Source organism: Macrobrachium nipponense, chromosome 26 (genome assembly GCF_015104395.2).
Source record: "Macrobrachium nipponense isolate FS-2020 chromosome 26, ASM1510439v2, whole genome shotgun sequence".
Classification (NCBI taxonomy): domain Eukaryota; kingdom Metazoa; phylum Arthropoda; class Malacostraca; order Decapoda; family Palaemonidae; genus Macrobrachium; species Macrobrachium nipponense.
In genome coordinates this window covers 43716000-43742853 of record NC_087215.1, presented here as the reverse complement: position 1 = coordinate 43742853, position 26854 = coordinate 43716000, and the positions used below count along the sequence as shown (strand labels likewise).

At 44.2% G+C, this 26854-nt stretch overlaps 1 protein-coding gene across 1 annotated transcript; it reads left to right on the top strand.

Moving 5' to 3' along the window:
* Nucleotides 1-480: 480 nt before the first annotated feature.
* On the top strand, nucleotides 481-12231 carry LOC135199810 (large ribosomal subunit protein P2-like). Its single transcript, XM_064227952.1, is given in 3 exon segments — nucleotides 481-691; nucleotides 12004-12122; nucleotides 12125-12231. Coding segments are annotated over 3 exon segments (345 nt in total). The 5' UTR covers nucleotides 481-522; the 3' UTR covers nucleotides 12182-12231.
* Nucleotides 12232-26854: the final 14623 nt, after the last annotated feature.

Here is a 26854-nt window from a genome sequence, read left to right as displayed (position 1 = left end):
GTTTGATCCTTGTGTTTTGCTTTTCTGCTGTCGAATGGAGGAAGGTAACAGATAATCTTTAAATGTGGCCCCGCGGTCACTTTTAGTTAATTATCTGTACATGAGGAAACAGCAACTCTGCTAAAAGTTGCTGTTTCCTCATGTATAGTACCAGATTATCACCCATTTTCCTGTAATGTTGGATGATATTAATATGGCAGCGATGCTAATTGTCTTAAGAGTCTCAACCCTTTCGTAGCCAGACTGTAGTCCATGTATTGCAGAAGATGTCTATGTTTAAAAAACATCAGTTTAGTATATCAAACATTGTAAATCTTAAAAAAAAAAAAAATTCAGATTTTTATTGGAATAAACCTTATCATCTGTATGGAAATAATTAATGTAGAAATTTTGTGGACTTTATTCATGCTAAGCATCTGTGATATGTAAATTCATGGGTGGTAAAAAGTGAAACAGTTTGGACCAAATAAAAATTAGTGTATATTAATGCAATCTCAATTCTTTTCCAGTACTACTTGAAGTATGCGTTACGTTGCTGCTTATTGTCTGGCTGCCCTTGGTGGTGGTTCTCCATCAACAAAGGACATTGAGAAAATCCTAAGCTCAGTTGGTGTAGATTGTGATGCTGACGAGGCCAAGAAAGTTGTTGGAGAATTGGAAGGCAAGAATTTGGAAGAGCTGATTGCAGAAGGTAGGGCAACCATTGAATCATAGTTGTTGCTGTTCATTGTTGAATTTATGCTTATAAAATAATTTGTTAAAAAAGTGGCAGTATCACTGTTTGTGTATCTGGCAACACATGCAATATGATGTTGGGTAAATGAAGTGTAATTCCATGCTTTGGTAAAGGGCCCCAATGAAGATGCCTTTTTTTTTTTTTTTTTTTTTTCTTTTTTTTTTTTTTTTTTTTTTTCAACGATAACATTGAAACTAAGAATTTAAGAATCCTAGGAATCTGTTCTGTATCAAAACAATTTAAGCCAGAACTTATTCTGTTTACACGGAAAATATGAAAGTAAAGAGTGCCATACATTTTTTTTATGGTAAACAAAAAATGTACCATTTTGCCCTTTTTTTGTTATTTTTCTTAGCTATATGTAAGGATGGTACTTTTCATTTTTACTAAGTGACTTACCAAGCAATTACACAGATGAAAGCTTCCTACCACAGCAGTTCAAAATTAAGATTTGGCGGTAATTTAGGTGAACAGAATCTACCCACTTTTGGGATCGCCAGGTACAGCTTAGCAGATAGCTAACAATTTGTTTTCTGTCAGGTCCTAATCAACATCATTGGATTTTGGCAGTAATTTTCTTTGCTTTTCACACTATCTTCCAGTTGTTATTAGTGAAGTATTCATTTTGTTGGTTTTTTGGCCAGTTAATCCCTGCTTGTGAGATTAACCTTAGTGATTTTATATATGCAACTAGGCTTGTTTCTATCCGTCGGTAGCTAGAATTTTGAAATTCGTGGTAGTGCCCCATTGTTTTGGTTAGGCGATAAACCCCCCTCCCAGCCCACTACCAGGGGAGAGTGGAACCAACTCAGCACTGAAAATCAGTTGTTTTTTGCCAGCTGGTACTGTAAACAGTGTTCAGGTAGCAGCAAATGTTTTTGGAATGTTAAATCTTCTGGTTGATGACTTGGAGGGTTTTTTTGGTTTTAAGTACCCAAAATATCATATTTTGGTACCCAATTTGGCAATGTTTATTTATAAACAGGAATTAATTGCGAAATGTCAATTTTGCCTTTGAATTAGACCTTGTCTTAGTTTTTGAGTTCGTTAGTAATTAGCATGTCCAATGCTATTTCTCAAAGTACTAGGTAGTATTGCCCAAGTTTGTTCATGAAACTTACCTGACAGATATATATATAGCTGTATTTTCTGAAGTCCGACAGAATTAAAAATTCGCGGCACACGCAGAGGGCGCCAGGTGGTAGTACCCATTCCCGCGCTGGGAGGCGGATATCAGGAACTATTCCCATTTTCTATTCATATTTTTTTTCTGTCGCCGGTCGGTAAACAAACTGTTTACAGACCTCCGCCTAGGATTTTGAAACTTCATTAGCCACTTAAGTATCCTAATTATTCTTTCGATTATTAACTTGGATTTGTGGCTAGGCATACGCTATCGTAAATTTTTCATTGCATTTGATGTCTGAAGCTAGTTAGCCTAGTTTCAGACTTTGTTGTCTGCATGGTAAGTGAGGCTACCGTAACTTTCGGTAGACACTCGCTTAGTATATATGACGTTTACATGTTTTCTTTGCATAAGGTAATTATGTAATGTGTGACTGATTACGGAAGAAGGAGGATTCAATTACGCATTTTAGAGCGTGTTAGAATCAGGTTTTTAGTTTTCCTCCACAGTAAACAGAAGTTAGAAATAATGAACCTTCTAACCTATCTGTAGATTTTTATTTTGCCTAACCCTGTGGTATGGCTTACGAGCCTAGAATAAGTGTCTGCTAAAGGATACATCAAGTAATCTTAGACTAAAGTGCTCGCTCTCCAACCAGTGTTGTGAAGTGTAGTGCCCCTTGTGTTGTGGAGGGGGCGTCAGATCGGCCCATAATGCCTCTAGGCCTGGACCTCTGTCGGACTCCCAGGACTCAGGGAGAGGGCATGTCGAAAGCCGCAAGAGGGTTACGGGGGCTCCCCACCGATCTGGCGTCCCTTCGGCAGAACCTGTTGACTCTTCCCAGGCTGCTAAAGATCGTGCACGTGCGCGAATCTTGAAAGATTGCTTCTCGTCCTCCGAGGCGTCCTCCCCACACAGGGGTTGGAGTTCTCGGAAGGACTCGCGCCCCCTAAAGAAGCTTTAGAGAAGAGGACGCTTCACGTCCTCTCTCTCGTCACGAGAGGATTAGAGAGTAAAGAGACCACATTTCCCTTTTAGAAGAATGCACTGGCTCTTTTCCTAAGGGACATTTAAGGAGGCTCATTCATCTTGCCAGAAGAGTGATTTGAGCCTCCTGCGAGAACGCTCATGTATATATCATTTATACATTATTAAGGAGGCTCATTTCATCTTGCAGAAGAGTGATTTGAGCCTCCTGCGAGTGACCGCTCATGTATACATCATGTATACATTATTAAGGAGGCTCATTCATCTTGCCAGAAGAGTGGATTTTGAGCTCCTGCGAGTGAACGCTCATGTATATATCACTTATACATTATTAAGAGGTTCATTCATCTTGCCAGAAGAGTGATTTGAGCCTCCTGCGAGTAAGACGCTCATGAAGTTAGAGCTGTTTTCAACCTCGCTAGCATTCCAAAAGAATTTGGTAATCAAGGACATTCTTGATTCCACCTTTTGGAGGAGCAACTCAGTATCGTCTCCTCTCCTCATTGCGCTCCGTATACGTTATGTAACGTTCGCTTTACTTCGATAAAGCAAGCTGATAAGTTTGACGGCCGGCAAGCTGCTTTGCACAGTCAAACAACTTATGTCTCTGGTCGCATAAGAAGGGCAATTTAGACGTGAGGAGGAAGCTTTTGGAGGTGCTCGACGTCCTATAAGTAGAGACATTCTCCAGGACGCTCGGCAAGCACCTTGCGGAAGACGAAAGCCATACGTCTTCCTTTAGTGTTCACACTCTTCAGGAGCAGCGTGCGGCTCTCCATGGAGACTCGCATGAGGACGTCCCTTAAAAATATTCAATGTCATACGCAAAACGCGGTTCGTCATAACATTGAGATGTTGGCAAGGTCGCTCGCCAGGACGCCTCTTGGCGGGCCTTGCATGCCATCAAGGCGCTCAACGAGTTCCTCTCTGAAACGTCGTCAGAAGACTTGGTGTTCTCTGCTCAGACACTCTCGTAGCTGGACGCTTTCCAGGGAACGCTTTTTGAGGAACCGCTCGGCAGGAAGCTTTTGAGGACGCTCAGCAGGACGCTTTCCAGCACGCTTTTGAGGACGCTCAGCAGGAACGCTTTTTGTGGACATTCGCCAGGACGCTTCGGTGGAAGCTCGGCAGGACGCTAGCGAGGACGCTCGCCAGGACGCTAGCGAGGACGCTCGCCAGGACGCTAGCGAGGACGCTCGCGAGGACGCTTTTGAAGACGCTCGGCATCCTACACGTCATGACGCTCGGTAGAGCACTTGCCAGGACGTTCTTCAGAACGATAGGCGTCCTACGCATCAAGACGTTCGGCAGGATTCCTGCAAGAACGCTCTTCAAGACGGCGTCGTCGAAGTAGAGGAAGGAGTTTGGTCTCGTCAAGATGTCTACTTCGCTTTCTACGAAGGGAGCGTTCAATAGAATCCATCACTTAATGAATTCCAGGAAAACTGTAAGCAGATTTTTCGGTGTCATAAAACGCCCTCGTCTGCTTTCGGGATTGCGCTGCAAGAAGGGAACATTAAGGTCCTTCCTGTCGTAAGCCCAGTCTCTAATCAGGAATCCTGCCCCTTCCTCGATTTCTGCGGGAATCGGGAAACTATATGCTCGAATTCCTGGATTACTTTCTGTCATGTAAATGGGTTAGTTCTCATTGACAAAGATCTTCTAACATTTTATCGCTTAAGCGGATAAGTAACAAATTTCGGAAGAGCTCTCATTCATTTTCAGAACCGAAACGTGGACAGTCGTTTTTTTCCTTCTTTCTCTCTTCCTCGTCCAGGAAAGATGTAGTAGAGAATTCGATGTTCAAATTACTACAATACTTACGTAGTTTATCTTTGCGTCATTTTGCTAACGCATGGGTCGAGTCATATACGCATATCGTATTTACCTCTGCGGATAGAAGCCGAAAGAACTGTTGTTCTAATGTATTTATTTGACACTCCCTTCAACCTTCCAAGAGTTTTCGGAGTAAGAACAACTCTTCAGGTATTGTTACGACAACACCAAACTCAGCTTCTGTATTTAGCGAATTCTGTTTCGTTTAAATAGGCCTGCTTGAGAGTGTCCTTTTGCTCGATAATATCATACCATATTCCTTCGTAAAGGGAGTAGCTGGCAACTCAGGCAGATAGTATTTCTGTTGCTCCATTGAAGCTTTCCTTCGAGGAAGACTTCTCCTTCACTCTTTTTGATAGAGATCGAAGGTGGTCGATCTCCAATCCTTATTTTGTTTTCTTTAAGGAAAGAATTTAGGATGAGATCGTTGTTCAGAATACTATAAATATACTATGTATATTAACCTCGCGACATGATTCTACTAAGCAGTTGAATTGTCCGAGGGGTAGGCGCATATCCTAGTTATTTCTACGGATTGCGACTTAAGACGAGAAGTATTCTAATTGAACACTGCAACATCACTCAGCTTCTGTATTTAGCGAATTTTGTTTCGTTTAAATATGCCTGCTTGAGAGTTTCCTTTGGCTCGATATTTCATACCTATCCCCCTTCCCGTAAAACGTGGAGTAGCTGGGCCAAACGCAGGCATATAGTGCGAGACGATGATCAAGGCTGCTGTTACTGTGATCTACGCAGTACCGGCTAGCTCGGTGTCATGCGCGGTTGGTTACGTCTCTCTCCCTTGCGGGGAATGGCTTAATAAACCGTCTCTTTGCCCTACAATCATGGATTTTAGCCTCGGGTGAGGAAATTTCTAGTAATCTTGAATGATCATACCTGCCGTTTACTTAGAAAATTTCTTTTCAACAAGATATCTCTTATACTTGTTAGGTGCGGGGTTTACCGCACGGTAACATTCTGTACGAATCTACCGCGGCATAGCACTATAATAATGCTTCTCCGCTTATGCAAAGCGCAGCCTTATTTAGGGAAGGAAGCAGGTCAGGCTGAGTGAGGGAATAGGATGAGTTTGCTGGGGACCATTTCCTCGCTGGAGAAGCTTGTTTTCCCTGAATAAACAGCAATTCAGACCTCTACAAATTTCCTCACGAAGAAATTGGAATAACATCAAAGATCTTGTAATTCTAATTTTCTCTCAACGGCTTGAGGATCACCTCAGGTGATAGCGACAGGGTGCCAGACATCCGAACAGAGAACAGATGTTTCTGGCACATTGTCTGAAAGAATTGGAAGCCAAACTTAGTCGGCTTTCCAGTTCCTCGAAGGGTGAGGTTGGATCGAGTGGCCCAAATCATCTCGGATAATTTCTCAGCTCTCTCATAGCTCGAGAAGAGAGAATTGGTTATGGGCTTGGGCACGGAACGTACGATCCTCAATAGGTTCGTTAATCTAGTGCACGTCCGTGGGGGTCTTCTCGATCGAAGGCAACAACTATGACGTCGAGTAATCCTCACTTAGAAGTATGTCGAAAGTGAGGAGAGACTGAGGGAGTCCTTTCGTTAAGTTTTTCGTAATATTGAAGACGAAGGAGCTTCCTCTTAAGTTGTTCCCTTATTCATGATCCTAGAGGATTAGCTTTAGTCGCCACATGTTGGCCTCTAAGAGGTTGGATTCACAGAGGTCAGGTAATTCAGAGAATTGTCCAAAGACCCTTCCGAGAGAATCGGTGTAATCAAACATCGTCACTTAGTGAAGTATCTAATATCTCTCCTCTCTGAGTTCTGAAAAGCGTTCAGACTATCGAGAAGCGATAAGATCTTCAAGATTAATGGCAGTCTCTTGGCCAAGGCAAAGCAGTGCTGCCTATTTTCAGTTTTCAATCGGAGGGGGCCGTTTCTGGAGATAGTGAAGGGAAATGACTGTTCCTCCACCTCGACCTCTGTGAATTTCGTTATGGTTCTATCTTTCCGTATGAAGTATGAGATAAGATAGAAGTCCTAACTGTTGTAGAATATGCAAATATGTTGTGACGGCCTCTAGGCTCAGAGATTCGGTTCTGTCAAACAACAAAGCTTCACGATCTTTGAGGTCTGTGGAGATCTTGTATTCTCTGGATCAAAGGTTCCGGCATGGACTTAGACGTAGTCTGAGTTTCTGATGCCAAAAGCATTTCGAACCTATCCTTTCTGCGAACTTAATACACCGTGGACCAGAAAGGCTAATATTCTAACCGCTCTAGCCACGGCAAGGAGGGTTAGTGAGGTTTTAGCCATCATCAGAGGTTTTGGCTTTAAAGGACATAATGCGGTCTGTCCGCTAAGCCTTCCGTTCTTGATAAGAACGAAAACCTGTCTGACCATTGACCCGAAGGCTTGGAGACCAAGGGTATATGGCACAAATTATTTGGGCAAGGGCATTAGAGAGTCCTGTGCCCTGTAGGGTCTCTCAAGTTTTATCTTGATAAAACTATAGAAAGTCAAGGTCAACAGACAATCTGCGGTGTTCCGTAAAAAAGACCAGACTAGTTCATGTCCAAGAACACCCTGGCATGATAGCCAAGGAGTTCTTTTAAGAGGTCTCATTCATTATGTTTGCATAAAGATTTTGAGATTTTTTCTTAATATCAATGCTCAAGAGGTGAGGGCGCGGCCTCGGAAGCATTTCAACAGAGCATGACACTCAGTAACATCCTGAGTGCCACGCTTTTGCGAAGCAACTCTGGGTTCGCTTCACACTCCCGACAATCTGCGGTGTTCCGTAAAAAGACCAGACTGGTTCATGTCCAAGAACACCCTGGCATTTATAGCCAAGGAGTTCTTTTAAGAGGTCTCATTCATTATGTTTGCATAAAGATTTGAGATTTTTTCTTAATATGATGCTCAAGAGGTGAGGGCGCGGCCTCGGAAGCATTTCAACAGAGCATGACACTCAGTAACATCCTGAGTGCCACGCTTTAGCGAAGCAACTCTGTGTTCGCTTCACACTCCCGGCGGGATGTGAAGACGACATTTCAGATCCGTAAGTCGCTAGGACCATACATATCCGTAGATATATTATTGGGTGCAAGAAGCAACACGAATCCTATCCTATAGAAAAGGGATAGTGTGCTTTTAACTTTGAAGGGTTGGTCGCTTGAGGCGCGTTCCTTTTCTTTAGCCTAGAAGTTTATGGAACTAACTTTGATAGGTTAGGTCAGGTGGTGGTTTTAGCTTCGGTGCCCTCAAAAGTATGGTCATATGGTCTAGTCACATTGTGGTCACGCCCCCGTTGACAGATCATCTAGAGCGCACCAGCATTACAGGTCTCTACCTCGCTGGCAACTCTAGTAACGCAGAAGCAGACTTTGGTGACAGTAATCACGAAGTCGGCTATGCTAACAGGTCAGGAACCAAGATGTATATCATCTACTTAATTTAGTTTCCCAAAAATCCTATTCTGTCTCTTCCCACCATCCGAAGGTGGGATTCAGCTATATATATATCTGTCAGGTAAGTTTCATGAACAAAATGTTATTGTTATAATACAATAAGTTAAAGTTGTTTTTCATCTTACCTGGCAGATATATATAATTAAAGTGCCCACCCACCTCCCCTCAGGAGACAGTGGCACTGATAAAATATGAATAGAAAATGGAATAGTTCCTGATATCCGCCTCCACCCCCGCGGCGGGAATGGTACTACCACCTGGCCGCCCCACTGCGTGTGCCGCGAATTTTTAAATTCTGTCGGACTTCAGAAAATACAGCTATATATATATCTGCCAGGTAAGTATGAACAAACTTAATTGTATTATAATAACAATAACATACTTATTAAAGCGTGTTTATGATCCACATTCAGTGTGCACCAACTGTAGGGGTCAAACTTGCTCTCCTAATTTGACTTGTGGGAATGTGGTCAGTGGAATAATAAGGCTTGGCAAACTTTAACCATTCACTTGAATATTTAAGTGAAGAGATGGATAAAAATGAGAAAATTAGCTGCTAGGGCTAGCAGTAATAAGTAGGTAGCTAGTCAGGATATTCATGCTAGAAATGTCTCTAATTTACCTTCTGAGATCAACCTTCTCCCTCTTCTATTCAACTTATCCTAACCCTGGCTCCCTTACACCCGATCCTGATGCCAGCTTGAAGTGCGGGTGTGGGAGACCAAAAATGTTCAATTATGTTATAGGTGATGGAAAGTTAGGAGCGTCTGTCAAAACATTAATGGAGAAGGTAGGTGGCGAAGTGAGTGCCAATACTATAGTAGTACCAATCTAAGGTGAGGGTTTGGGCGTGTCTAAAAGTGAAAACACGCGTTGCCATATCTTCAAGTTCTTTGTAGAGCCGGCCAAAGTCAAAGCTCTATATTTCTTACTAATCACCCAAGGGAAACATTACTTTAGGTCTTAACCTCTGTCCTGTACAGATTATCCTCCTTTCAGAGTCTGGGGAAAGGGGAATGCCCACTCTAATTGTCTTTGATAGTGTGTATTGGCATTAAAACTTCAGATATGAAACAGTTCTTTTTGTTCTTCAATTAACTTATTTATCAACAACCTACATGAGAGAAAACTAAAGAGAAATCTGCAGAAGGCTTCATTCCAAATGCTGAGGTCACATTCATGTCAAAGAATGACTGATTATCACCATCAAATGAATCGCGAAGTGTTTGAAGAATGGTTTCGTTGCCAGTTGCTCCCAAACATACCGCCATCTTCAATTATTGTGATGGATAATGCTCCTTATTATCATTCAAGGCAAAAAGTGAAGATAAAGTCAACCTACCAACGATGGTCAAGCAAAAGGCAGTCCCCATTATGGGAATGGCTTCCAATCTCTAAAGGTGCGAAACCAACAGAGTAAAATGTTGAATGGTCAACTTATAGAGAATTGGTAAAAGGGTAGTACTCTGTTAAAAACACTTATGTCGTACATAAAATTGCAGCAGAAAATGGACATGAAATTATTCGGCTTCCTCCCTACCACTGCCAATACAACCCAATAGAACTTAATTTGGGACCAAGTGAAAAGTTTCGTAGCAAAACGAAACTATTTTAAGATGGCAAACCTATCGGAACTTACTAAAGAAGCTCTGGATACTGTGACACCTGAAAATTGGAAAAAGGCCGTAAGACATGCCGACCAATTGCAAGTGGAAGATGCAGCAAAAGATATCTTTATTGATAAATATATTGATTCATTTATTGTAAGTCTTGACTTCTGATGAGGAGTCCTCTTAAAGCATCTCTCTCTCTCTCTCTCTCTCTCTCTCTCTCTCTCTCTCTCTCTCTCTCTCTCTCTCTCTCTCTCTCTCTCTCTCTCTTCTTTTTACACCGTTCTGTACTTTTCTCTTTGAAAACCATTGTAATTGCATGTATCACGAGGTTAAATAAAGTGTATCATTATCATTCTTATTTATTAGATATAAAGAAATAAAGAAGTGATTAATGTATGAAATTTATCATATCCATGATTTTCCTTTAGTTTTCTCTCATGTAGGTTGTTAATAAATAAGTTAATTGAAGAATAAAAAGAACTGTTTCATATCTGAAGTTTTAATGCCAATACACACTATCTGAATAAAGGAAAAATAAACTTATACCAGCAAACCCTTCTAAAGAATTAGAGTGGCATTCCCCTTTCACCAGACACTGAAAGGAGGATAATCTGTATAGGACAGAGGTTAAGACCAAAGGGTAATGTTTCCTTTGGGTGATTAGTAAGAAATACAGAACTTTGACTTTGACCGCCTCTACAAAGAACTTGAAGATATGGCAACGCGTGTTTCTGCTTTTAGACACCCAAACCCTCGCCATAGATTGGTACTACTATAGCTATGTCCTTTCATCCACTAATCTGAATTACTGTGCTAGATTAGGCGTAGTTTATTCTGGTATTTGGCCTCAGGGGAAATTTTATTATTATTCCTGCTTTGCTTTTTTGAAGAGGAAATCGGAGATTAAGAGTGACAGGCAGCTACTGTGGCTGAGAATCGATGGAATATACTACTCTTCATCACAACAATTCTACAATTTAATATTCAAGTATCAGAGAGAAAGAGAGAATCATGAAAAAAAAAATAATAATCTACCAAAAGTAATAAAAGATTAAGATTGTTAGTTCCATTTCAACCACGAATGAGACAATTTTTCGTAGAACCAGTCGGAAAAGGACTGGTTCTTGACACATTTTTAAACTGGTTCTTGACACATTTTTAATGGAAATTCATATATCAGCAATAAAATGTTAAAAGGTTTTCTTTTAGCACTGAATTTTGCATAGCATAAAATAAACACAAACTTGTGAGGAAGGTGTTTGTGGAAGGAAAATGTGTTCAGTAGTAGCCTTTGAGGGGGGGGGGGATTAATTTTCGGCTAAGCAATTACTAAGAAGATTAGCAGGATATAAATTCATAAAGAAAAGAGGCCAGTAATTACTGATTCAAACCCCCAATGAAGTGAAAAGGAAAGATTAAGGAATTTACCTTCCAGTTTAAAATGTCAAATATCGAAGACTACTCAGACACAGAAATGCACACACTGTCTGCAAAATTTATGAAAATAATAACATATTTTAAACATTAGAATATAATTTTCCTATTCCTTGGGGTTCACCTGAGTACCTCACGGGGCGCACGGGTTGAGAAACGCTGGCTTAGAGGGTCAGTGTAGTGAAAGATACCATCTTCTAAGATTCATTCTTTGTCGAGAAGTCATCCTCTGGGTGTCCTTCTGATTAGGCTGCACCAGGAAAAGTTCTGAGTGTCTGTTGGCCACTGGATCTTTATCCTCGTGTGCTCCCTACTCCAGAATGTTCCTCTGTATTAGAGTCCTAACTTCTAAGAAGCCTACAGTACCTGGGCGTCTGTGTGTCCTTCTCAAGCGGAAAGGGACTCTGTCCTGCCTTCTGTATCTTTAGTAATTCAAGAGCTCCATTGGTGCAGGAGCAGCTATGGCACAAGAGCTTCCGTGGCTTATACCTTTATTTATATATGTGTATATAATAATATATATGTGTGCGTGTATTACACTCACACCTACCTTTTTGAATTGAGAAAAAATTGTTTTTGTGGAGCCCCCCTTTTTTTTTTTTTTTAATTTTCATTAGAATTTTTTTTTGTTTCTGTCTCATAAGGCAAGATGTTTAGATTTATCATTCTTAAGTATTGAGAAACAGACTTGATGTTGCCAAATGTTTGAATTGTTTTTTTGTTAGGGGTTTGGGGGGGGGGGGGGGAAGTAAAAGGAGGAAACCTTGGGTTCCATTCAAAAGTATGTTTTTTTTTTTTTTTTTTTTTTCTTTTTTCCCAACAGGAATGAGTAAATTAGGAAGTATGCCTGCTGGCGGTGGTGGTGGCAGTGGTGCTGCTGCTGCTGGTGGCGGTGGTGCTGCAGCTGCTGGTGGTGCTGCAGCTGAAGAAAAGGAAGAGAAGGCACAGAGGAGCCCGAGGAGGAATCTGATGATGACATGGGCTTCGGTCTCTTCGACTAAGTTGTTAGTGACCATCTCAATGCTTTCTTACAATAAATGCTGAAAGTTAACATTTGTTTTACTCTCCGCGTATTTTTTTTCTTTATTACCACTCACTTTGTAATAAGTAGAGTATTTCAAATCAAGGTGAATGGAAACTTAAATAACCAAATGGACGCCTAAGTTTTACAATACAACCCAGATTTTTATACTCATTTTAATTGACATTCAATATATGACATTGCGTTGTGTATATTAATGAGTACATACTGTACTCGTTAATTACTTACTGTAATTGTGAATGATGGATTCGTTATCGTGAATGACGAATTCGCTATAGGGCCCTAGGCTTGATGGTTTGAGATAAAGTGTTAGCATGGTCTCCCTTTCGCCATTCTCATCCAAAGAACATTATAGGAAACACTCCTATCATTAGATATGCATATCCTGAAAAGGAATTTCTCCAAATGAACTTTAAGATAGGAATTCTTAAGTGATTATGATATGGAGATCCCGATGACTTCTCGGAGATCATTGGACTAGTTCTCATCCATATGACCACTTGATTTGAGCTAACATGACTCGACTCTATCGAAGCTGTGACTAGCCTGCCCGACTGACCTTTGTTGGCAAACCCCAAAACATTCAGCCAAACAACTGATGGCCAGTAGTTATGAGCTATTACATGATATATATATATATATAGAGAGAGAGAGAGAGTGAGTGAGTTTGGTCATGCTCGGAACCACTTTGGCGACGTCACTGACCGATGGGCGGCGGGCGCCATCTTGCTTCTGTCTTGATAGTGTCATACCAGAGCCGTCACGGGGGAAACTAAAACCTTTGGCTTTCAATATTTTGCAGTGAGCGCATGATATTGGATTGCATTTTAGTGCCATCACATCAGACGTGGGGAATAAGATAGCTCATTCTATTAGCAAAGAACAATTTCTTTACTTCATGCACGATGTACCACATAAAAAGAACTTGTGGCCATGTCTAGTGAAAGGTAATATTTATCGAGTGATGACATGGTAAAATTTGATTTGCCATCGACAGCAGAAATTCCAAAAGTTTGGTATTTTTTCAGGAAGGCATAGATCTGAAGCTTGCACCAAAACTCACTGAAGCTCATGTCAATCCATCACATTAAAGTATGAGGTGCTTTAAATTTCTTTAGCAATTGGGTAAAAGTAGGACTTCATTACTTGTTGAACGCGAAGGATACAGTAAAGACTTACCAACAACAGCTTGATTCGTTGGTCTGATAAATAAGTGGTTCGATTTAATGTCAAGCAGACATCCTATCATGGCACTAAGTAAATCAATGAATCTTGTTGTAATTAAACATCCAATCATGGTATTCGTAACGTCAGTGAATCTTGTTATAAGCAAAGTATACTGCATCTTCAGCATGTTGTAAGTGTTTCATGAAATATATATTGGAGTTAATGCACAGTAGAAGCCAATTCAAACAAGAGTGGAAGCGCCTCAGTGGCGTGGTCGCGGGTTCGATTCTCGGTCATTCCATTGAGGAGTGAGAGGTGTGTATTCTGGTGATAGAAGTTCACTCTCGACGTGGTTCTGGAAGTCCACGGTAAAAAGCCGTTCGTCCCGTTGCTGAATAACCACTGGTTCCATGCAACGTAAAAACACCATACAAACAAACAAACAACAAACTGGAGTGGTATGGTTTTTACACTTCCATTCTTAATATCCAAAGTAATTATTTGGCCAAAGTTCACAGATTTATACTGACATCCAGATTCACTTCACTCAAGATTGTCTAGAAAACTTGCTTAGCTTCATAAAACTGAAAAACCCAGTGCCAACTGCCTTAGAATTTCGACAGTCTCTGAAGTTGATATTGGTTGCATAACTTCTTAAATGCTCAAGTGCAAGTAATTACAACATACAGACTGCGAGTTTCTAGCTGACTTTCTTAATAAGTCAAATGTTGAAATAAATGGTGATGCTGAAAATGAAACAGGATCCTGATTTTGACAAATTCTCAAGTGACAATTTAATCAAGTGGAACTGAGCAGCCTACATTATATTGCTGGTTACTGCATAAAAAAAGGTTAAAAAGTCAAATAATCATTGTACGTTTTATCATCAAACAATACAGAGCAACCACTCGACCGACACAAACAGATCCTTCTTAAAGGTTGACTTAATTAGAAGAATATAAAGAACGCTGCCTGCTTCAGTTTATTTCAGAATGCAGATAGTATTGTTAGGGTACATTAAAATAGCTTTGGAAATGAGCAATTTATCAGGACAACTAGTGCCATAGGTAAACACTGGGACAAAAAAATATGATCTTTCCTTCTTGCCATGACATTAAGGGTAGATTCCTGAAGATTTTCTTCACTTTAAGATTACATATTTATGCTAAAAATAAGAGAATATTCGAAAGGCTCAGACGTAAAAATAAAAAAGAAGTGAATTAGGGAATAAGAGTATGATGATGAGAAAAGCTGCAATGGTATAGGTAAATGGTTAATTTTGAAACCATGTATAATATTTCATAATACTTATATATTTTAAAGTTGAAACTGTAACAAAGTTATAAACGATCGAGTGTTTTAATAAACATCTTAATGGTTGATAGAAAGCTCAAGTTAACAATCAGCAGCATATGATAAGAGAGAATGGTCCGTATGGTGCTGGCATACTACCTCAGTGGCTGCGAGTTCAATTCTCTGGCATTCCACTGAGGAGTGAGAGATGTGTATTTCTGGTGATAGAAGTTCACCCTCGACGTGGCTCGGAAGTCACGTAAAAAGCCTTTGGTCCCATTGCTGAATAACCACTGGTTCCATGCAACGTAAAAACACCATACAAACAAACTCTCTCCATATACCGCTCTGATTACATGTACACTTAGAAACTAATACATGAAACAACAAAACACAATGCCGATACTTAAAAACAAAAAACAATTTTGCCCTTACAATAACTCTTAAACTACCAATTTCTCATCAAAATGCAACATAGATGTAGACTGAAGATTCGTACTTCATTTGGTATCCATGTTTTCTTTTTTTATCGGAATCAACCAGGAAAGTAGTAAGCAAAATCATCCATGTTACAGTCAAACAATTTTTGGAAACATTGCGTGTAAATGTAATTGGTGTATACTTTTTAGAGGATACATTGTCTCTGTGTTACTACCGCAACTCTCATAAGAAGTGCACTCATTCTTTCCAAAACGTATGTACTGTGACTTATTGTTCTTTGAAGTCCTCACTGTAGCACTACTACAACATCATTAGTGGATTCATGAGTAATTCGTGCTATTCAGACCGCTACTCTTAATACTCAAGCATTAAATAAAATTTAAAAAATCATTTAATTCGTCCTAGAAATAGTATAACGAATAGGCTACTTAGTGCTATTTCAAAGGTGAAAAAAGGCGCCTCAGTGGCGTGGTTTGTATGGTGTTGGCGTCCCACCTTGGTGTCCGCGGGTTCGATTCTCGGCCATTCCATTAAGGAGTGAGAGATGTGTACTTCTGGTGATAGAAGTTCACTCTCGACGTGGTTCGGAAGTCACGTAAAGCCGTTGGTCCCGTTGCTGAATAACTACTGGTTCCATGCAACGTAAAAACACCATACAAACAAACACAGGTGAAAATAACTAACAGAGATAAGGAAAAAACGAGAAAAATATGAAAATGACTGACATAAAGGAATGACAGAAACATGAAAATGACAACATACAAAGTTCACTCTCGACGTGGTTCGGAAGTCACGTAAAGCAGCTGGTCCCGTTGCTGAATAACCGTACAATGTAAAAACGCCAGACAAACCAAAACATGAGAAAAATGTAAAACATACTGACATAAAGGAACTAGAAGACTCGAGAGATATGGAAATGCTTGACATAAAGGAATGAGAAAACCTGAGAAAAACACGAAAATGACTTAATGTGCACGAATGAAAAAAACATGAGAGAAATATTTAAATAACTGACATAAAGGAAAGGGGAGACAAAATATGAAAATGGCTGACATGGAGGAATGAGAAAAGCTAAGAAAAATATGAAAATGACTAACATAAAAGAATGAGAGAAATATGAAAATGACTGACATAAAGAAATGAGAAATCCTGAGAAAAATATGAAAATGATTGACTTAGTAAAATGAGAGAAATATGAAAATGACTAACATAGAGGAATGAGAAAACCTGAGAGAAATACGAAACTGACTAACATAAAGGAATAAGAGATTCTCACATGAAAGAAATATGAAAATGACTAACATAAAGGAATGAGAAATCCTGAGAAAAATATGAAAATGATTGACTTAGTAAAATGAGAGAAATATGAAAATGACTAACATAGAGGAATGAGAAAACCTGAGAGAAATACGAAACTGACTAACATAAAGGAATAAGAGATTCTCACATGAAAGAAATATGAAAATGACTAACATAAAGAAATGAGAGAACATGAGAGAAATATGAAAATGACTGACATAAAGGAATGAGAAATCCTGAGAGAAATCTGAAAATGACTAGCATACAAGAATGAGAGAAATATGAAAATTACCAACATAAAGGAATGAGAAAACATGAGAGAAATATGAAAATTATTAACATAAAGGAATGAGAAAACTTGAGAGAAATATGAAAATGACTGACAAAGGAATGAGAGAAATATGAAAAAGGACTGACATAAATGAATGAGAAAAAGAGAGAAATATGGGAATTATTTGTAAAGATGGATGCGTTCTTTTTACATACCATATTTAGAGCTATTCATTATCACAATCTCAAAAGATACTGTAATGAACTTAAGATTGATTATATTCATCCAGGGTTCTTTTTCCAGACTGGCTCAGTGCCAAAATACCAGGCAAGAACCAGCAGAGACACAAAATTCACAAAGCAAAATAACTCTCAAAGAGGGATACAAAAAACACTGAATCAAACTTAACAATAAAATTTAATGGACAAAAATAGTCTTAAATTACAAAAAGTAGTCCTCGAAAAGCTTTCTTAGGAACTGGAAAAACACATACGCTACTTTACAATAATAACACTCGAACCATCACGCGCCTACCTAACTTTTATACCTCAGTCAAAGAGAAAGAAAGGTGTAGGAGGCAGAAAAAACACACTTTCCCTAGCATACGACAGTTGGAGTTGCAGAGTGAAGTAAACCTTAATCCTAATGAATTTCACAATTATTAATCATAATACACCTTATAATAATAATATTTCCTAATTTGACGATAATACTACACTGAAGACGCAAAGAAGAGATAGCTGAAGAATTCTTGCATATGTTCTCAGAGACCACACCGAATACGTAATTTAAGATTAGTATAACACATCAACAGTGATTGTCCTACTTCCGGATCACTAGGGGTGTCCTTGCACCGAGGGGATCACCAGGGCAACGTGAATTGTCTATATTATGTATGCAGGCGGGGGAAGAACATATACGGTTCGCTTACCGTTCTTCGCCACTAGAAGGCCTCCTGACGACTCCAGGAGGTCAAACACACGGCAACAGCCAGCAACAGTGGCAAGCAGTAGCACAAAAGCAACAGCAATGCTTATAAGTGAGGCTAAAATTCATTAACAGGAACCTCTCAAATTCAATGATAGCTGCAGGATCAGGAGCAAATATCTTCCGGTAATTAAGCCGTGAAAAATGCTGAAAGACCTCCTCTGTTGGGGAGCCGATACACGAGAGGGGTGTAAACAAACGAGATCGTGTAGTGGTGGTCACCGCTCCATGGGTGACTGGCACAGCTCCTGCCAGATGCTGGAGCAGCCCCTGGACGTTCGGCGTGCCCTGAAGTCCCAGCGACATCCACACCTGGCCAAGGTCGTCCCCTGCAGCAGGAGCCCTGAGGATGCAATAGTCGGAAGTTAGGGGGGGTCCCCCTCGCACGGGGGGGGGGGGGGGGGGGGGGTGCTGGGGGGGGGGGGGGGGGGGGGGGGGGGGGGGGGGGGGGGGGGGGGGGGGGGGGGGGGGGGGGTGCAGCCCCACCCTGAGCGAATGGAAGACCCCAAATACAAATGCACATCGGGTAATGAGCGCCCTCCTCTACGCTCGACGGATCGGGCGAAGAGAAGGACCTCGAAACCCCCACCCGAAGGGAAAGGCGCCATACGTGGGAGCTGAATTGGGGGGTTATGAAAGAAGACGAAGTATCGGTTACCAAGGGGGTCGCGGGAGAGCTTTCCGACGACTCCTTGGCAGGCCTTCGTTTCTTCCTGCCCTCGTACAACGCCCACTGCACCTCCGACCAATTAGAACAAATGTTACACAGCTCGGCCCGAGCGCATGGGCATGAGGATCTATTCTCGGAATGAGCGGCCTTGATCCATGATAATAATAAATGAAAATGATAAAGAATACTGTACTTACAATTTTCACTTCCACTTTCACACAAAAAATACAAGGCTCGGGCCGAGAGCCTTCGCGCCCTCGGCACCGAGCGCAAAGGGCATGATAATAAATGAAAATGAAAATGAATACTGCACTTACAATCTTCACTTTCACACTATCACACAAAAAAATACAAGGCTCGGGCCAAGAGCATTCACGCCCTCGGCACCGAGCGCAAATGAGGATCAATATTCGGAAAAGAGCGGAAGACCCCACACTTGCGGCCCTCCACCCCCGTGTACAATCTGTGGTTGATGGGGGGCGCGGGGATAGCTCCATGTCCGATGATCCATAAAATCAATGTAATAAAAGATGAAAAAGATGGTACATACTTACAATTCACTTTCAAACACTGACAAACCAAGTTGAAAAATTCACAACAAAAGCAAAGCATATGACGACGAAACGGGCAGAGAGCGATGACGAACACGTCCTCCACACACACGACCGAAAGCAAAAGTGGTTCTTCACCCCCGAGTCGCGCTGCACGCGCACTGTTGGACAAGCAGTTAACTACCGAACTCCCTTGTTCGAAGCTTACGACCGTCCCAGCTGCCGCTAGTTACATTCCTATTGTAAAAGGACCGATGGTTTGTATATCGTACTGGAACAAACAAACCATCGGTCCTTTAACAATAGGAAGACTCACTTCTTGGTGGGAGGAATCTGAGTCTTAAGAACAGACTGGTGTTCGCCCAACCTTGGATTCCCTCCCTGGTCGTAAGAGCAGAGGGAGGGATTGTAGCCTCTGCCTAATTGATCGGGGTATGTACCGCAGGATCAATGGTCAGACCTCTGGAACCAAGTAATAAGAGGGAGGCAAGCGTACCTCTTAAAACTAGCAAGCAAGAACTTGTTCCTATTGCAAGAGGCAATATGAAGTCATGGGTTGTCTCTTGTTGGCTTCCACTTCCCCCCCCCCCTTGTTGGGGGAAGTGGTGGATAATCGCTCCTATCCCTACTGAAATGGATAGGATGGGGTTCGGTCGAGTAGCTTACCTGCATCGCCTCCTGATCCAGCGTAGTGACGACTGCGTCCCTCTGCCCACAGGTAGAGGCAGAGAAAAAGATGGGGAAGAGAAGGCCAGTTACATTCTCATTCACCTATCCCTTCATGCAGTCACACAAGGATATGATGCTGTTCTGTCTGCTTGGGTGCTGGGTAAGCTACACAACGTGTTGAGCAGCCACCACGGGTCCTAAGGAACAAGTGTCCAAGCACCTGTGGGCTATATCCTGAAGGTAGAAGGAGGTGCAGGTGGTCTGGTTGGACCAGACCCCTGCCTTCAGTACCTGCACCACGGAGAAGTTCTTGCGGAACGCAAGGGAACGACCAATATCTCTCACTTCGTGGGCTCTCCGACGAAGGGTACGGATGTCGTTGCTACCATCAGCTTCGTACGCCCCCCTGATCACCTCACGCAGCCAGAAAGAGTGTTCCTGTATACTTATTCTTGGTCATCCTGGTGCTAATGAAGAGGCGTCGACACTCAGGCCTGAGGTGCCGAGTTCTCTTCAGATAGTGCCGTAGCGCCCTCACAGGACAAAGCAGCATCTCATCCGCATTGATGTCAGTGAAGTCCATTAGGGAGGGGATTGTGAAAGACTCGAACCGATCGGCAGGGACCGAAGGATTCTGAGTCTTTGCTACAAAGTTCGGTATGAAATCGAGCATCACAGATCCCCATCCCCTGGATGCTTGACGTCGCAGGAAAAGCCATGCAGTTCCCCTACTCGGAGGGAAAGAAGGGAATAGTCGAGATGACCTATCCCTCTTCTCGACATAATCTTTGGTGATGTCCAGTACCCATATTGGTCTATCCATCTGCAGCGAAGTGTCTCGCATTCTCGTATCCCATTGCAGCGAAGTCTCTCGCGGTCTCATACCCCACCGCGGCGAAGTCTCTTGCGGTCTCGTACCCCACTGCGGCGAAGTTTCTCCGTCTCAGTAGTGGATAGGACACAGACACTCCATGGTGGGTGTCGATGGTATGGGTACTGAAACAAGCTAGTAGGACGAAGTAATGAATGATTTTGAACAAGTGAACTAAGTCCACAGCGTAGCTCGTAACGGACTTGGACGCTTCGACAGCTGCTGTCTGATTGCGTTCGGTTGTGTGAGGCTAGCTGTTCAAGCAACCGAGCATAGTTACGTGAATCTCAGCTAAGGAGAAACAACACTATGCGCCGTTGAAGACGAAGGTGGAAGGTGAATGCAGACCTACGTCTTCACAGCCGAATCGAGAGAAGTAATTCTCAAGATTCTGAACCTGTGCTTACAAAGGACTGAAAACGCTAAACCGCTATTTCATTGCTGTTCGGTGAGAAGTCGTAGTTGCAATGTAAGTGGAGCGCTTTTCAGTAATGAAAACACAGGGATGTACTGCCTGAAGAACTGCTTCTCATGGATGGGCTGAATCATCATCTTTCAGGCTATCCAGGGAGGACATAATATATACTTGGAAGTAGAGCTGGCAGGGTGGGGAACAGGTGATGTCTTCCGTTATACATATACAATTCGGGGTGAACAATGAACAATTGCACACCTACGAATACGAGATATATTTAGAAGAAAAACTCAGATGTCTGAAGAAATCATTCCGCATTATCGCAGCGGCAGGTGCGATGCAGCGGGAGACTATTACAGACTTCTGTTACCGTGCGGTAAACAGAAAGATATAGTCTATTGAGATATCTCTGTCTGAAAATTCTCGCAATGTCCAAGGCGATGCAGTAGAGATGGTCATTCACGTATGCGAGAATCCCAGCCAACCAGAGACCTAAGTCTGTGATTGTCGGGCAGAGATATGGTTCAGTAGTCAATCATTGTAGAGGAGAGACATAAACCGACCGTGCATCTCGGAGAGCCAGCTGGTACTGGGCTGCGGCAGGCAGCCCAATACACCGCTAGCTCTTGCTCACTCGTCATCCTGAGTTGCCAGGTAATCCATTCCAAGAAGGAATGCATTCAGCTAGAACCATCGAGAGCAAAAAAATATGCTCGAGCATTTGCATTTAAATGAAACGGATTTCGGTGAATACAAAAGCTGAGGTGGTGGTGTCGTAACAATACCTTAAGTATCTCAAAATCGAAACTGGTAACTCCTGGAAGGTTGCAGGCAGTCCCGAGTTGCAGTTCAATTAAGAAGATACTATTCGTCTTGGTCACAATCCGTAGGAGTTAACTACGGTATGTGCCTACTCCTTGGACAATTCAACTGATTAACAGAATCATGTCGCGAGGGCAATATACGTAGTATATTTGTAGGTTCCTGTACAAAGACCTCCATCCTAAATTCTTTTCCATTCGAGGAATGAGAATAAGGATTGGAAGCCGACACCCTTCATTCTCTAATGAAGAGAGTGAAGGAGAAGCTTTCCCCGAAGGAAGACTTCAATGGTGATAACAGGATACCGAAGATGATAGTTCAAGCCAAACTGGATGTTCCCACCCGTTCTTCTCTATCCCAGGGTTGGCCGCTTACTGTGAGATATTCTTCCTTTGGCGAGATTCCCGATTATCGTAGTAACAATTATCTGGGATTCTCGTCTAGCCCACTCTGGACCGTGGTTTCGCCCAAGTGTTTGCAGATCATAGAAAACCAGAACACTCTGAGAGTGCTAGAAATTCTGAAGAATTCTAAGCGCTCGGCGAAACCCCCACCGAATTCGTCAGACGATCATTGGTTGGTGGTCCTCCCGATTCCCATAGAAATCGAGGATGGGGCAGGATCCTTCCTCAACGACGGGGACTCCCGTCCAGTAGGATCCGAAGGTTCCCCCAGGAACGCAGTCCCCAACGTGGAATCCTACGGAGAACGCTCTGCAGGATCCCTCCCCTTTCCTTCGTAGCCGTAGGGAGAGAGGGAATGGGGGAGGAAGATTGGATACTCGCTCGCCTTCCCAGCGGAACTAGCAGTTGGAGAAGCGAGTACAAGCAGCCATCACCGCTCAGAGTCTGGGAAAACGTTACCGTCAGGAGAAAATATTTTCCCGAGGAGTGTTACGAACTCGTATTGTAGGCTAAGCGTCTGCTGCCACCGTGACCGTCATCTGGGTGGGGCTGAGCGAGCACCTGACAGGAGAGAGCCGATACCGTCCTCCGACGCGTCCCAGTCCTCATCGAGGACGAAACCTCTGAAGAGGACCGAAGGGGGAGCGCGCCCTGTTCTCTTGAGAGCGTGGTCCAGATGGACCGTCACGTGAACAGCGGTGATGGTCCCTCCAAGAGTCTGGGAAGCGTCATTCGTCCTTGCCAGCCCCCACGATCTTCTCCAATCACTTGAGCAAGGATCTGTTGGTCCCAAGGCCGAACCAGGCTCGTGGCCGTATCGTAAGAAGAGCATTCCTCACGGTCACTCCTGTTCGCCTTGTTCCTCCCGGTGTAGCCTGAGGAGGTTGAAGGGACAGGTGAGGGAGACCTGATGCTCCTACCCTGCCTACTAGCAGAACTAGTAGGCTGGGAGGACTGCAGGCGATCGCCAAACAACGGTGGCGATTGAGCTGCAGGTCTGGACTAGCGGCTTCTTGCGGAGAAATGCTGAACCAAGGAATGGAGCGTCGGTCTCTATGTCAGGGGAGCTGTTACGAGTGCTCCTCCCCTGCCTACCAGCAGAACCGGTTGGCTGGGAGGACTGTGGCCATCATCAACCACGGTGATGGTCGAGCTGCTGGTCTGGACCAGCGGTTTTCCTGCTCTTCAGGAGATCACTGGCAATCGAGCTGCAGGCCTGGTCGTGTGGCTAGACCGAGAGCAGCGGCGATGGTCCCGAGCATCAGAGGAGCTGCTGCTGGTTCCCCTATCCATCCGGTCTTAGTGGGAGCGGCGGTCAGGGGACCGGCAGAGTCCGCTGTCGCGGTGGGAGCGCGCCCCTTACGATCACTCCAGCAAGAGCGACTCCCGAGACCCTCCTCCTTCAGAAGGAGAAACAGCGACAGACCCCTCTCGGTCTCCTCCTGCGAGTTGCGCATACGACCTGGTTGATCCTAAGACCGTGCCTGGCATGTAGGGCGTCGTGGTGGGATCGTGAGGAGTACGCCCCTCACAATCACTCCTTGTTGCCTCGCCCTTCCCGGTGTAACCCGAGGAAGTTGAAGCACAGGAGAGGAAGACCTGACGCTCCCCCCTCGCTCACTGGCAGAACCGGTGTGCTTGGGGGGCTGCAGGCGATCGCCAACGCTGCAGGCCTGGTCGCGCCCCTCCCCTGGGGCGAGCGGCTGGACCGAGAACAGCGGCCCTGGTCCCGTGCGTCAGAGGAGCTGCTGCTGGTCCCAGTGGGAGCGGCGGTCAGGGGACCTGCAGAGACCACTGTCGCGGTGGGACCGGTGCGTGTCCTCACGGCGCGTCGAACAGCTGGGACCAGCCGGGGATGGTTCCTGCGATTGAGGGGACCTCTTACCAGCCTCAGCCCGTGGCCGGTCTGGGACCGTCACGGCAACCCTGGTAACCAGCTGGTCGCTACGAGAGCGATCGCTGGCCTGGAGAGAGTCACCTGAGTGGCTCTCACCAGCCTTCTGCTCCGAGCCTTGGTCCTGGCGCCGAGCAAACTCGGACACCTGAGCCTTGGCTGCACAGTCGCCCTCGGGAGACCGTACACTTGGTACCTCTCGTGAACGAGAGGCCGAGCAGGAACCTGGTGTAGCAGCAGCGCCCCTAGCACCAGGCGAGGAAGTTCTAGTGTTAGCCGGTACCCCTCTGGTCCCCGTCTTCTTTTTCCTTGTGGAAGGAGACGGGCCCGCTCCCGAAGGAGGAGGAGGACCAGCGGAAGAACCCCCCGTCCCACTGAAGTGAGACAGGCCCTTAGAAGTTCCCAAGGGAGCCTTCTTAAGGGGGGAGGAGGCAGCCTTCTTCTTCCTCGGCTTGGAAGCCTTGGAAGTCGAAGAAACCTTCCTCTTCTTTTTCTTCTTCTTGGTCAGCTCCCTCAGGACAGACGTCAAGTCTTCCATCCAGGATGGAGCCGGGCTGCTGTTGTCAAAGCAACAGGGCCCGGCTGCACCTGTCCGGAAGGACCAGCGACTGGGGCAACAACACCACGGGCTGGGACGACGTCGGCAGGTGCAGGAACAGCAGGAGCGGCAGGTACGGCAGGCAGGTCAGGTACAGCAGGAGACGGGGCAGCAGCCTGCGACATCCTGGGTACCAGCGGCAGGTCCAGGGCGAGCTCTTCGGGCATCGGAACAGAGTCACTGACATCACGTGCGGGTGTAGACCAGGTGAGGAGGGGCGGCATACCCTGGAGTCAAGACAGTGGTGGTCACCGCTCCATGGGTGACCGGCTCAGCACCCGCCAGATGCTGGAGCAGCCCCTGGACGCTCGGCGTGCCCTGGAGCCCCAGCGACACCTGCACCTGGCCGAGGTCGTCGCCCACAGCAGGAGCACCTGAGGAAGCAACAGTCGGGTGATTAGGAGGGGTTCCCCCTCGCGCGGGGGTTGGGGGGTGAGCCCCACCCCTAGCGAACGGAAGACCCCGAATACAACTGCACGTCGGAGTACCTCGCGGCCTCCTCTACGCTTGACGGATTGGGCGAAGAGGAGGACCGAGAAACCCTCCCCAAACGGGAAGGCGCCATTTGCGGGAGCTGAGCCGGGGGCAGGAAAGAAGAGGAAATGTCCGCAACCAAGGGAGTTGCTGGAGAGCTTTCCGACGACTCCTTGGCAGGTCTACGCTTCCTCCTACCCTCGTACAGCACCCACTGCACCTCCAACCAATTCACACAAAATTACATGGCTCGGTCCGAGAGCATTCATGCCCCCACACAAACGACATGAGGATCTATCTTGGGGAAAGAGCAAAGACCCCACACTTGCGGCCCACCACACCAGGGGAAACTCTACGGCTGATGGGGGAGCGCGGGGATAGCTCCATTGCACGAGAATCCATAATCAGTGTAATAAAAAGTAATAAAGAAAGTCACGTACTAACAATACACTTTCACTACACTGACAAACCAAGTTCAAGAAACAACACACAACCAAAGCATACGACGAAGCAGGCAGAGAGCAATGACAAACACGTCCTCCACCAACACAGCCGAAAGCAAAAGTGGTTCTTCACCTTCCAGTCGCGCGGCGCGCGCACTGTCGGACAAGCAGTTAACTACCAACTCCCTTGTTCGAAGCTTACGACCGTTTCAGCTGCCGCTAGTCACCTTCCTATTGTTAAAGGACTGATGGTTTATATTACGTATCGGAACAAATACACGTATCACAATCTCGGTGCGAGAGCATTCTTGCCCTCTACACCAAGTACAAAAATCATGAGGATCCACCTCTACAGAAGAGCGGAAAGCCCCACACTTACGGCCCCCAACACCGGGGCACAATCTGCAGTTGATGGGGGGGCGAGGGGGTTTCTCCGGCTCTTGTTCCATTTCCATCACAAATGGAAACAAAAGAAGACACGTACTTACTTACATATACTTGCAAATACACACAAGTAAAAGAAAAAGCGAAAAAGTCTTCACGCAGTGAAGCAAACCAAGCGTACGACAGAAGCGGGCAGAGATGAAGAGCAGCACGTCCATCCACTAGCACGGCCGAAAGCAAAGTGACTCCTCGCCTCACAGTCGAGCGTACCGCTACCTGCCGGACAAATAGTTAACGACCGAACCCCCTTGTTCGAAGCTTACGACCGGTTCAGCTGCCGCTGAGTACCTTCCTATTGTTAAAGGACCGAAGGTTTGTATTACATATCGGAACAAATGCAATTGTAAGCTACAACACTTACAGTCTAGTAATATTCAATCAATTACCCTCATTTTACAACAAATTGAAAGTCTCTAGCACATCATTTTGATTTATGGTGAATTTTTTAACTTTTGTTTACGTCTGCACGTTAGGAACTCATGCATCATATTGTGATATTTTCTCTGTTGCTGTGATCGTTTTACAGTGTATGTACCAAAGTCATCGCAATTAGTTTACAACGAAAAAAAATTAACTCATTAGCTTTAACCGTTTTGCTCATAGGGCGATTTGTATAAAATTATATATACGAAATTTTTTTTCGCGCTGTCATATATTCCAATATTTACATATGATTTTCATGTCTGATGGTTGCATACTAAACTTCAGGTAATGAATAAAAGAGGAGTCAAAAATGGATTCTTAATTTTGATTTTGTTTGGTGTTTTTACGTTGCATGGAACCAGTGGTTATTCAGCAACAGGACCAATGGCTTTACATGACTTCCGAAACACGTCGAGAGTGAACTTCTAGAAATACACATCTCTCACTCCTCAATGGAATGCCCGAGAATTGAACCCGCAACCACCGAGGTGAGAAG